Raw genomic sequence first — 12,458 nt, 5'->3', positions numbered from 1 at the left:
AAAGTGGACGGATCAGGACTCTCGACTTGGTATGAGCCCCTGTGAACAGGACCCATAAACTTTCTGAACCTTATTTTCCTACTCTGTAAAATAAATTTTCTGTCCTGCTACCTTATGTCATTGTCGTTATATTTATAAAAACACTTTTGAGTTTTGCAAAGCACTTAACTTCGCATATCAAAATTTGGAGTGTGTTTTCCTTCCATGACCAGCTTATCCGTTACTTTTTCTGATCATTCTTTAAGTTTCTGTTTAAGGGCCAGATTAGATTGCTAAAATATAATTGTTAGAGTTTATTTTCTTTCTTTCTTTCTTTCTTTTTTTCTTTCTTTCTTTTCTTTTCTTTTTCTTTCTTTCTTTCTTTTCTTTCCCTTCCTTCCTTCCTTCCTCCCTCCCTCCCTCCCTCCCTCCCTCCCTCCCTCCCTCCCTTCCTTCCTTCTTACTGTTTGTTTATTTTGAGAGAGATTGAGAGACCGAGTGTGAGAGGGGAAGGAGCAGAGAGAGAGAGGGAGAGAATCCCAAGGAGCCTCCACACTGTTAGTGCAGAGTCCGAGATCTAATCCCAAGGAGCCTCTACACTGTTAGTGCAGAGCCCGAGATGTCACAGACTGTGAGATCATGACCTGAGTGGAAGTCAACCAAGACCTGAGCTGATGCTTAACCAACTGAGCCACCCAGGTGCTCCTGGGTTTATTATTGTCTATTTTATGTATAATGTAATCAGATGTCAGCATATGTATGGAAGAAGCGTGCTGAAAACTAGAGCATTTAGTAACACTAAAAGCATTTTTAATGAATTTTTGTAATGTTTATGTATTCAACAGACTTTGTGTGTATGCTTCTGCCAGTAATTTCTTTTATTTTTATTTTTAAGATAGAGAAAGAGAGCATGAAGGGGTGAGAGGGGGGCAGATAGAAAGAGAGAATCTCAGGCTTGGAGCCCAGTGCAGGGGGTTTGATCCCATGACCCTGACCTGAGCCAAAATTAAGAGTGAGACACTCAACCGACTGACCCACCCAGGCACCCCTCTACCAGTAATTTCTTTCTTTCTTTTTTTTTTTTTTAATTTTTTTTAATGTTTATTTTTGAGAGAGAGAGGGAGAGGCAGAGTGTGAGCGTGGGAGGAACAGAGAGAGAGTGAGACACAGAATCTGAAGGTGGCTCCAGGCTCTGAACTGTCTGCACAGAGTCCAACATGAGGCTCGAACTCACGAGCTCTGAGATCATGACCCGAGCTGTAGTTGGATGCTTAACTGACTGAGCCACCCAGGTGCCCCACTTCTACCAGTAATTTCTTAACGTGATTCAGTAGTGAATCAGACAAATGTGTATTTTTCCATAATAGAAAAGGAAAATTATGCAGTGTGAATTGGCAGGTTATAGAATATACATAAGAGATTTTATTTGTTGCCACTTAATATTATCCAATGGATGTTTTCGAAAATACTGCATTTGATGTCCCTATTTCTAAATTCTTGTAGTTGAGTGAAGAAGTTAGTGGTAGATACGATCATTGTCTACTGAAGTATATAATTATAACACTATTTTTAAAACAAAATTGAAGATAAAATAATTTTAAATTTTTGACTTTTTTTTTAATATGTTAGATTAATGTCTGCAAGAGCACGCTATGAGAGATACAGTGGCAATCAAATTCTTTTTTGGTAAGTATTTTCTTAACTAACTTAAACTAATAGCTTTAATGTTTAAATTCTGACTTTTAGCATTGAAATTCATTTGATTTGGAAGGAATTTATTTATAGCAGATTGTAATATATTCATACACTGAAATAGAAGGTGCATGAAATATTTACAGTGCAGTGAAGTTTAATAAATACATATAATATTATGTATTAATAACTAATATGCAACTGAACATAGAGAACATATCTGCTCTCCCGAGGCTCTAGTCAGCTCTCTTAGAAAGGTAATCCATTTCTGACTTATAGCACCATAAATTAGTTTTACCTCTTTTTGAAGTCCACTTAGATAAAAATATTTGGGTCAGGCTTTTTTTACTTGACACATGTCTAAGATTTTTCCATGTTTTTACTTTAGTCTTTTTGCACTGCTTTGCACCCTGTGTGAAAATAACACAATTCGTTTATCCTGTCCACTGTTGATAGATATTAGGGTTGTTTCCAGTTTTTTCCTTTTGTAGATAGTAAGGTTTGTATGAGCATTTTGTTCATGTCTTTTTGTGCTTTTATATACTCATTCCTGAACATTTGAGGGCATATTCTTAGGAATAGAATTATAGGAAATGTGTGACCAAATTTAGGAGAATCTGACATTAGAATCTGACTCACATACTTCATTTTATTATCTCATTATGATTTTATTTTACATTTCCATGCTTATTAATAATGAATGATTTTCATGTTTTTGTAGGCTATTTTGATAGCCCTTTTATGAAACCTGATTTGAATTTTTAACCATTTTTTAATTGGGTTTTCTGTAGTTTTTCTGTCAATTAGTAGAAATTGTTTATAAATTCCATATCCTTGTCCCTTGTTGGGATACTTCTATTTCTTGGATCTTCTCCTACTCTGTGGCTTGCCTTTTCACTTTGCTAAAGGCATCTTTTGAAGAGTAGAAATTTCTGACTAATTTTTCTAATTCTGGCTAGTTTTTCTCTTGTGATTAATGCTTTTCGTGTCCTATTTAAAAAAGTCTTTCCCGTTCTCAAGATGATGAAACTATTTGTACCTGTTTTCCTTCTAAAAATTTTGGCAGTGGTGAGTTCTTTTATTATATAGATTCACCAGCTATTTTGAGATAGTATTGACTTTAATGTTTCATTACCAGCACATTACATTTACCATTTTTAAAGCATTAAACTGGATTCATAGGAATTTTAATAGCTATTTTCATCCATCTGTTGATCCATTTATTATTAAATGTTTTTCTGCTACGCTTTATGCTTACCTTGGTGTAGAATGGTGCGAAGACACAGTGTTTTTATTGAGCTTATTGTTTAGTCAAGTAGAGAAAATTAATTAAAAGTTACACATATTTAAGTGCTATCAAAAAAAGAAAAGTATAGATAAATAGATCAGTGGAAGAGAATTGAGAGGCCAGAAGTAAACCCTTGTAATTATGAACAGTTTGTTTTTAATGGCCTCCAGGTAAGATCTTTGCATATTGTGGCTATAATATGAGGATTAAAAAGGAACCAACCACCAATGTACAATTTATGATGAAGATGTTAAAGTATTTCAAGGAGGTCAGCATAGTTTTTTCAGGAAATAATGCTGTGTTGAGTATTTATTTGCAAAAAGTTAATTTAGACCCTTACCTTACACTATACAAAATTAACACAAAAAACTAATGAGATGTCACTCGTACAGAGCTATTTGAATAGCTACATTAAAAAACGTAGACAGTACCAAGTGTTGGCACTGATGTAGTAACACCTGGAATCCTCATATGTTAGTGGTATGGATGTTAAATGGTATAGCCATTGCAGAAAATAGTTTGACAGTTTCCCAGAAAGTCATATAGTTTTACCACTTGTCCCAGTAATTCTACTTTTACTTATTTATGCTAGAGAAATAAAAACACGTGCATACAAAGACTGTACACAGATGTTCTTAGTAGTACTATTTGTATTTCCAGCTTAAAACTGGAAACAATCAAAATGTATCATGAATGGATAAATAAAATGTCATGTATCTGTATAATGGAATACTATTTGGCAGTAAAAAAGGAATAAAGGCAACATGGATTTATAATGCAGCATGGATAAACCTCAAAAACATGCTAAGTGGAAGAAGCAAGACAGAACCTCCACATATTATATGATTCCATTTATATGAACTGTCCAGGAAAGGCAAATCTATGCAGAGAGCATACTATTGGTTAGGAAACAGAAGTGTTCTAAAACCGGATTGCGGTGATCTTTGCACATTTGTTTTAGTTTTCTTGCAAATTGAGTCATGCACTTCAAATGGGCGAATTTATGGTATTTAAATTTTGCCTTAGTAGAACTTTTATTTTTTAAGTTTATTTATTTTGAGAGAGAGAGACAGAGACCGAGTTGGGGAGGGGCAGAGAGAGGGAGAGGTAGAATCCAAAGCAGCCTCTGTGCTATCAGCCCAGAGGCCGACTCTGGGCTTGAGCTCGCAAACCGTGAGGTCTTGACCTGAGGCCAAGATCAAAAGTCACATGCCACCCAGGCACCACAGCACTATTTAAAAAATATGAAGAGTTATACAACTCTGTATCTGGTTAATAATAAGATAACTTGCAAAGAATGTGGAAGTTAACTGAAGAATTTAAATTCAGAGGTTGGTAAAGGCAGAGAAAAGAGTGTGTAGTTGATCTTAAGCAACATGGTAGAAAAAGTGAAAGTAAATCAGTGTGTGCAAGCACCTTGATGAAAGAAGAGGAAACAGCAAGAGAAGATTCTGGAGAATCAGGTGGAGGCCATCTGAAGCGTATTTTGGTCTTTATCTTAGGAGCATCTGAAGCCTTTGAAGATAGAAGATCTGACAACATTAAGTATGCCTTCCTTCCTTGGACTGGTTCATTCTTTGATTCCTTTGTTTGCCCAGAGGAAGGAGATAGAATGGCTGACACTAAAGTATTTTACTTTGCTTGGGTTTACTTGTCCAAATGCATTACCACACCATGCTCTGAGTGTGAAATTTTTTGTAAGGTCTAAACAGTTTCTTATTCATGGGTTGGCATGGTTCTCTTTGTGGTAGGAGTGAAACTCAGGATTTTCTGCATTTATAATAGAATTAATTGATAACTTTGTGACCACTTCAGCTAAGTGAGATAAAAATTGGATGCTTGTGGTGGCATCCAATTATAACTTAGTTCTGTCTTAATTTTGGGCAGATTGTTTTTTGATTTTATTCTTTCTTGACTTTGTAAGTCCTCTTTCAAAAGAGTAAGGAAGTAGAATTTTAAGCAAGGAACCTTAACTAGGAAATTTGCAGCCATCTACATTTTCCCTCAATGAAGATTTGAAGAAATTAAAAAGAATTTTGAAGTGTCTCTTGGAAAGTTGACAAGAATTTTCCCTTCTCATGGTGAGCATTAGGATTGACATAGAAAGCTTACCCTGAGTGCTGTGTGGAATGTTTTGGAAGCCTAGGTTTCTGGATGGAGAAGAGCAGTGTTCACTGAGGACGGAGAATACTACAAAAAATAGAAGCTTGAAGGAAATAATAGGTAGATTTTGTTGAGTTGGAGTTCTCTGTTAGACATTCAAGTTTACATGTCAAGTAGATAGCTAGATAAATAGTTCTCCATGTCAGAGGAATGATTTGTTTTACAGATACTAAAATTTCCTCCAGATTGGAATTAATTAAAACCTTAGGTATGGTAAATAAAGATATTTGAGAGGACAGAAAGATAAGTTTATACACTAAGATCTAACAAGATGCTGGGTTTCCATTAGAGATTTAACTAAAATGTTGAGAGACTTGAGTCATCTGGTATTCTTTTATCCCTGAAACACATATAAAAGGTATTGTGTTTGTGTATGTCAGAATAAAATTTAAAAGAAATAAATAGATTATGGTTCACTTTTTAGTTGAGTGAAGATACAATATTGATGAAGTGGTTAATTCCAAATATTGTCTTTAATATACATAAGTTATTAGTATAGGATTTTATGATATGCACGTGTAGTACACAATTTTAAGTTTTCATATTCATCAAATGTTATCCACTGCACAAAATTGGAAAATGTGATGCTAATGATCAAATTAATAAGATTGAGCTAGTAAACATATTCTTCTGAAGTCTGTATCTTAAGATAGTGATTACACTTTTTCCCACGTGAACATAGTCTTATAAGTTGGTACATTTTTTAGCAACAGGCACTATGTCCCAAAATTCCATTAATTTTTAGTGATTTGTGATATTAGAATATATTTCATGTTAGGTATTTTGTATTGAATCCATGTAACAGGTGAAATGTGTATGTTTACTTACTCATTAACTTACTTACTTGAACAGTTCAGAAACTGTTGCCCGATGTTGGTATATCCTGCTTTCTGGATCTGTGCTTATGAAAGACTCCATGGTCTTGCCTCCTTGCAGGTATGTTTACATTTGCTGCTTAGAATATATGGCAGGCAACGTTAACATTACAACTTTTTATCTCTCATGTTAAACTGTTTTATGTAGGATGTGTAATTTTTCTAAGTAGGTGATGTATCTTATAAATGTGTTTACTTGCTGGTTCTGTAGGAAATAGTAGCAAGCAACCTGTATTTCTTATTTCTGAGGGTGTACTCTTTATGTCTTGACATTGTATCTTCACTTTGATTTGATCTTTAGTTTTATATGGAATTTGTTTGATTTATCTGATGGATTTGGATTTGTTGCTAATATTAATGGTTACAGGGAGGGTGATACATGTTTATAGCTAAGAAAATGGTTTTTAGAGTCAGGCAAACTAGGTTAAAGTCCTGATTTATCATTTACTATTTATATGATTTTGTACATATTTTAGTTTCCTTGTCTGTAAAGTGAGTATAATAATAGCACCTACTTTAAGTGTCTCTTTGAGGTTTTTAGCAAGCTCTGCTACTCAAAGTTCTGAACAGAAGTCTGTAAACATTGACCTCCAGAGCCAGACTGCTTGAGTTCATGTCTGTGTTCTACTATTTCTTGGGCAAATTATGTAATCACTCCCCATTTGTAAAATGGGGACAATACTAGAACCTATTTCGTAGGTTACTTTTGAGGAATAATTGACTTAATATATATAAAGCTCTTAGGCTAGTGCCTGGCTTTTATAAATCATTGTTAATTATCATCATAATTAATAGGTAAAAGAAGAGAAAGGTGGTTGGAAAAATGGTCACATGGGGTGTTCTTCTAGAATTTGTTCTGTTAGTTCTTAAGATTTGGGGGCTTCATATTAAAATTTGGTGACATTAGGGCACCTGGGTGGCTCCTGTGTCGAGCACCAGGTCAGGCTCTGCTCTGAGTGTGGAGCCTGCTTGAGATTCTCTACCTCTCTCTCCTGCTCATGCGCTCTCTCTTAAAATAATTGGTGGCATAAAAATGTAATTTTTTAGTGACTTTTTTCCAATAATGTTTAGAAGAGATTTTTAGACTTTTGAGGGAGGTAAGACTTTTAATTGTAGCTGTTAGTTACAAAACTGTTAAATTTAAATATCAAGGTATAGTCTGTTTGATAGATGCTATGGATCATTTGATTTTTTTTTTTTAACATTTATTTATTTTTGAGACAGAGACAGAGCATGAGTGGGGGAGGGGCACAGAGATTGGGAGGGAGACACAGAATCTGAAACAGTCTCCAGGCTCTGAGTTGTCAGCACAAAGCCTGACGCGGGCTCAAACTCACGGAATGCGAGATCATGACCTGAGCTGAAGTCGGATGCTTAACCAACTGAGCCACCTAGGCACCCCAGTGATTTTTGATGCCACTTTTAAATTCCTGTCTTGGAGTCCTGAAACTTTACATGGTTGCCTTTTGATTTAATGAAGTCTGTGCTTCTTGAACCAGTAGAACCAATAGAATAAAACAAAGCATCTGCTATTTTAACAAATAAAATGCAGAGTCGTTCTTGGTTATTTAAGCCTCTTGGCTATTGTTTCTTTTTCCCTGTGTTTCTGATGAGATTCACATTAATGAATTTGTAATGAAACAGGATAAGCTGGAATGATAGAGATTACAGTTAAGTTTTTGGAATATTAGTATTGTTCTTTTAAATATTTCCTCCCTTTTGTCTGCTGTGATGAATGGTCAAGAATTTAAGACTTTCTGTAGCCATTAATCAGCCACAATAACTCACCGTTATTTATATCAAGACAAGGAAGTATGGGGTGCTTAGGTGGCTCTGTTGGTTAAGCAGTTAATCGTTCAACTTTTGATATTGGCTCAGGTCATGATCTCGTTTTGTGAGATCAATCCCCACATCAGTATTCTTTCTCTACTTCTCTTTCTCTGCCTCTTCCCTGAGCAAACGTGTACTCTTTCCTTCTCAAAAAAAAAAAATAATAAACATTAAAAAAAGACAACAAAGCTTATTTTTTTAATAATAGAAATGGGGATGCCTGGGTGGCTCAGTCAGTTAAGTGTCCAACTCTTGGTTTAGGCTCAGGTCATGATCTCAAGTTTCATGAGTTTGAGTTCTGCACTGGCAGCATGGAGCCTGCTTGGGATTCTCTCTCTCTCCCTCTCTCTCTCTGCCCCTTCCCTGCTCTTGCGCGCTCTCTCTCTCTCTCTCTCTCTCTCTCTCTCTCTCAAAAATAAACAGTAAAAAAAAAATAAGTGACACAAATGTGTGACATTTAAACAACAAACTCATGGGGCGCCTGGGTGGCGCAGTCGGTTAAGCGTCCGACTTCAGCCAGGTCACGATCTCACGGTCTGTGAGTTCGAGCTCCGCGTCAGGCTCTGGGCTGATGGCTCAGAGCCTGGAGCCTGTTTCCGATTCTGTGTCTCCCTCTCTCTCTGCCCCTCCCCCGTTCATGCTGTGTCTCTCTCTGTCCCAAAAATAAATAAACGTTGAAAAAAAAAAAAAATAAACAACAAACTCATGGTACATTAATCTAACCATCATGAACTTCACAATAAACATTATAGAAGTTTCTTTAATCATTTAAAGGACAGTTCTGGGGACACCTGGCTTGCTTATTTAATAGAGCATGCAGCTCTTGATCTCAGGGTCATGAGTTCGAGCCCCATATTAGGTGTAGAAATTACTTAGAAAAATAAAATTTAAAAAAATAAACATTTCTGGGTAGGGGATGCACATTTTTCATTTGACACATTTTTTTTTTTTAGGTTTTTTTTTTTAAAGCTTTATTTATTTTGAGAGGTGGGGGAGGAGAGGATCCCAAGCAGGCTCCACACTGTCAGTGCAGAGCCCATTGCAGGGTTTGAACCCATGAACTGTGAAATCATGACCTGAGCCTAAATGAAGAGTTGGATGCTTAACTTACTGAGCCACTCAGATGCCCCTGACACATATTTGTAATAGGTCATTGTAGGGTGGTTGTTAGACTTAATAATCAGTGCAGATAAATTTAGAACATGCTTAGCCTATATGAAGTATTAAGTAATTTTTGGCTTCTCATTATTATAGCATAGTAACTTTGGGATATAGTTATTATGATACCAACAGAATATGAACACTGCTTAGTATACGAAGAATGATAGTAGTATTTTAGTTCATAAAAGTATAGCTTATTCTATTAAAAATATTTGATATTCCCTGCATTAGTCAGGAGACAGAAACCACACAGTAATTCGAACATGGACAGTTTAAGAGATTAGGCACTAAGAAGGGTAAAGGAGCTAAGGGAGAGTACCCAAGTAAAGAACAAATTTGGCAGGGGGCCCCTCTCCCCATGATTTCAGATTTTGTTGGAAGTATGTTAGTTGTAGCCCCAGTAGGTAGTGGAGAACTTCACTGGGTTGCCTGTGCCAGACCTCGTCCTCAGTCATAGGGTCAGGGCTGGCAGGAAGGGAACTGCTGACCAGGACTGACCAGAGAACTTCCCCTCCCCCTGCTAGGGTGTGGTTGGGCCCTGAGGCTGGGGACAGGACCTCCTTTGCCTTGACACACGCACACACTGGTGCACTTCTCCCTTCCCTTCCCCTTGAGAAAGACAGTTTTTCTATTGCATTGTTCTTCTGCTAGCACCCTCTACTGACAAAGCTTTAGCATTTTCAGCTGGCAGAAGGATAGCATTAACTGAATCTAGATCCTTTATTGGAAAGTAGATTTGAAACAGCATGAATGTATTTCCAATTGAAAGGCAGTGGATAACTGGCACAGTCCACTCTGAGTTCCTTAGCTTCTACATGGATGCTTCTAAACAAATTTGAACTCCCATCCAACAACAAAACAACTCTGTTGTCACCTTAAAAGATATAGGTGTCTTTTGTACCAGTGAAGAATTTCTTACCTTGTCCCTAAAATAAGGAATTGCACAGTCCTAACAATCATTACTGGTTATATTAATTATATAGTGCATCACAGTGCTTTTGAAAATTCTGTTAACCAAAGACTAAAGTTCGCTTCCACCAAACTGTACTTAAAATAAATAAGGGAAACAGAGGGAAGAAGAAAATGGTTAACATTTACATAAATACAGACATAAATGCAATAAACAAAGGAAAAAAATACCCTATATTTCTTATTTCTGTGATTGGTCACATGGCTGTAATTGGTACCTCTGGCTTCCTTCTTTAGCTACCCATTCAGTACTTCTGCCCTAAGCCAGATGTTCATCCGTTCTGCATCCTTTACCTGATGATGTTAACAAAATCTTCATTTCTGACGGGTCCTTAAATGTCCTGCTCTGTTGTGTTGGTGGTGGTAGTTTTCCATAAACTTTGAATAGTGGACATGGCAGTACAAGGAGCCTAAGGGAATCCCCCCATTTTGTGCAGCAACTCAGTTTGTGCTTGTGATTGTGATCAATTACTCAGGCCTTTAGAGTAACCCCTTCCCCTGCCTGTTGGTTCATTGGCCAGGTGAAAGTATCTAATTCAGTGGAACCATTGTGTTTCCTCATAGAAGCAATCTTCTTTTGGGCACTAGGACTCAAAACCAGAACAAAGTTTTTTGGATGGGCAGCAAAAATTCTGAATGAGTTACTAGGTATAGTAGTGAGAAGAGCCGCTCTTACTTCCATGCCTTGAATATCAGATCTGTGTATTCTGGTTATTGGGGGAGACAGAAACCCTTGCTGTACATAGGCTGTTGCAAAATGAGTGCCTTGATCAAAAATAGTGTTGTCTAGAGTGCCAGGATGGTAGAGCAGGCATTTTGTGAGCCCATGGATAGTGGTGCTGGCAGAAGCATTATGGATGTGGAAGGTAGATCATTTCCAGAATATGTGTTTATTCCAGTGAGGACAAATACCTGCCTCTTCCATGACAGGAAAAGTTCACTGTAAATAATCTGGCCCTAGGTGGCTGGCTGGTCCCCATAAGGAGACTTTCTGTTAATCTCTCATGTTGGCAGATTAGGTTCCTAGCAGTAGCATTAGCAGTTAAGCCCTGCATATTCTCCATCTCTGCCACCATGGCCACTTTATTCATGGGCCCATTGAACAAGCACTGGTGTAGCTGAGGGAAGAGTTTGGTTGACTTCCACAGAGCGTGGCATTTTAGTCACCTCATTATTAAAGCCTCCTTCACGGTGGATGCCTTTCAGGCATTCATATGAGATACAGATATATTGAAAGTCTATGCCCATTCTGAAAGAAGTCCTTCTACATACCACTTCCCAGACTTTTTGTTACCAATCTTCCTTTCAATCCTATTTGTTCCTGGTCCCTAACCTTCCAGCCCTACCATTAGTAACTTCCCTTGAATCTCTTTTGATCAATAATTCCAGCCATCTCTAAATCCAGAAAAAAGGACAACTAAATGTATTGCTTGTAATTCTATTCCCTGGGTCAATTTTCCTTTACCATCTTCCTTGGGGGTTATGTCTGAGTGACCTCTTGGCTGTCCACTTTTGGGTGCAGACCCATTGATAAAACAGGCTCACAGTTTTTCTTCTTCTGTCAGCTGGTCATAAGGAATTCCCTAGGTAGCCATAAGCATAGATTGAGGTAGAGGAGGCACTGCAATAGGAGTTGATGCTGGAGTCTGATCTACCTACCAGCTCTTGGGTAAATTCAGTTTCTTATTTTCCATAATAGATGGCTACTGCCCTGCCTGGCACTTGTGGCTAACTATGCAGTTCATTATAGGAAGTTCAGGCAGCATCGTCATCTGATGTCCTGTGGTTAGTCATTCGGCATCTGCTAAGGCCCAGTAGCAAGCCAGAGCTTGTTTCTCAAAAGGATAATAGTTATTTGCAGAGGAGATAAGTGTTTCAGAAATTGTAGACATCTGCACTATCATTCTCATATTAGTGCTTGGGAGAGTTTCTGTAGAGCATCTGTGTTTGCCATGGACCCTATACATACCATTAGATGTGCAGGTTCATAAGACTGCAATGGTTCAGGGGCTTATCCTCCATTTTGAATTTGCGTACAGCCTTGTGGGTGACGCTGAAAATGGGTCAAAGTAGCACACTCAGTATATGTTACCTCTAGAATCAAAAAACCAACCAAACATTGTGCCTTTTCTCTCTCTCTCTCTCTCTTTTTTTTTTTTTTTTCGTTTGGTTGATGGCATGAGATACAGCAAGTTGTGTTTCACCTTGGAGGGGAAATTTTGTGTCCCAAATTATGGAATTCTCGGAAACTTCACTGAGGGCAGGACATTCGAAATTTTATATGTATTTTAAATCAATATTTTTTTACAATTTACTATGAACTAAGTATATAAGTAAAAAATCAAGTCTGAAATGTAAATGTCTTCTGAAATGAATTTAGTCTCTTTCTGGAATTGAGTTCACTTTATAGTTGCTACAGTAAAATCTGTAAGCTCAAGAAAGCCAGGACTGGGGCAATTGAGTGGCTTAGTCGGTTGGGTGTCCCACTTCGGCTCAGGTCA

The 12,458-nt window shown here is 37.3% G+C and overlaps 1 protein-coding gene across 5 annotated transcripts in view; it reads left to right on the top strand.

The window, feature by feature from the left end:
* Positions 1-12,458, top strand: part of RAPGEF6 (Rap guanine nucleotide exchange factor 6) — a 191,222-nt gene that overhangs the window by 18,989 nt on the left and 159,775 nt on the right. For 3 of the 5 annotated variants that reach the window (XM_047084272.1, XM_047084249.1, XM_047084282.1), the window contains exons 3-4: positions 1,609-1,665; positions 5,975-6,058. The exons of 1 other annotated variant lie outside the window; for it this stretch is intronic. In XM_047084272.1, the coding sequence (XP_046940228.1) occupies positions 1,609-1,665; positions 5,975-6,058 (141 nt within the window). The remainder of the gene's footprint in view (positions 1-1,608; positions 1,666-5,974; positions 6,059-12,458) is intronic. One more of the 5 variants, XM_047084255.1, reaches the window with a different exon arrangement.

This window comes from Lynx rufus, unplaced genomic scaffold (genome assembly GCF_022079265.1).
Source record: "Lynx rufus isolate CCGP_SWC_20201006 ecotype Redwood Valley unplaced genomic scaffold, mLynRuf1.p SCAF_1, whole genome shotgun sequence".
NCBI lineage: Eukaryota > Metazoa > Chordata > Mammalia > Carnivora > Felidae > Lynx > Lynx rufus.
This window is presented reverse-complemented; position numbering and strand designations above follow the sequence as displayed.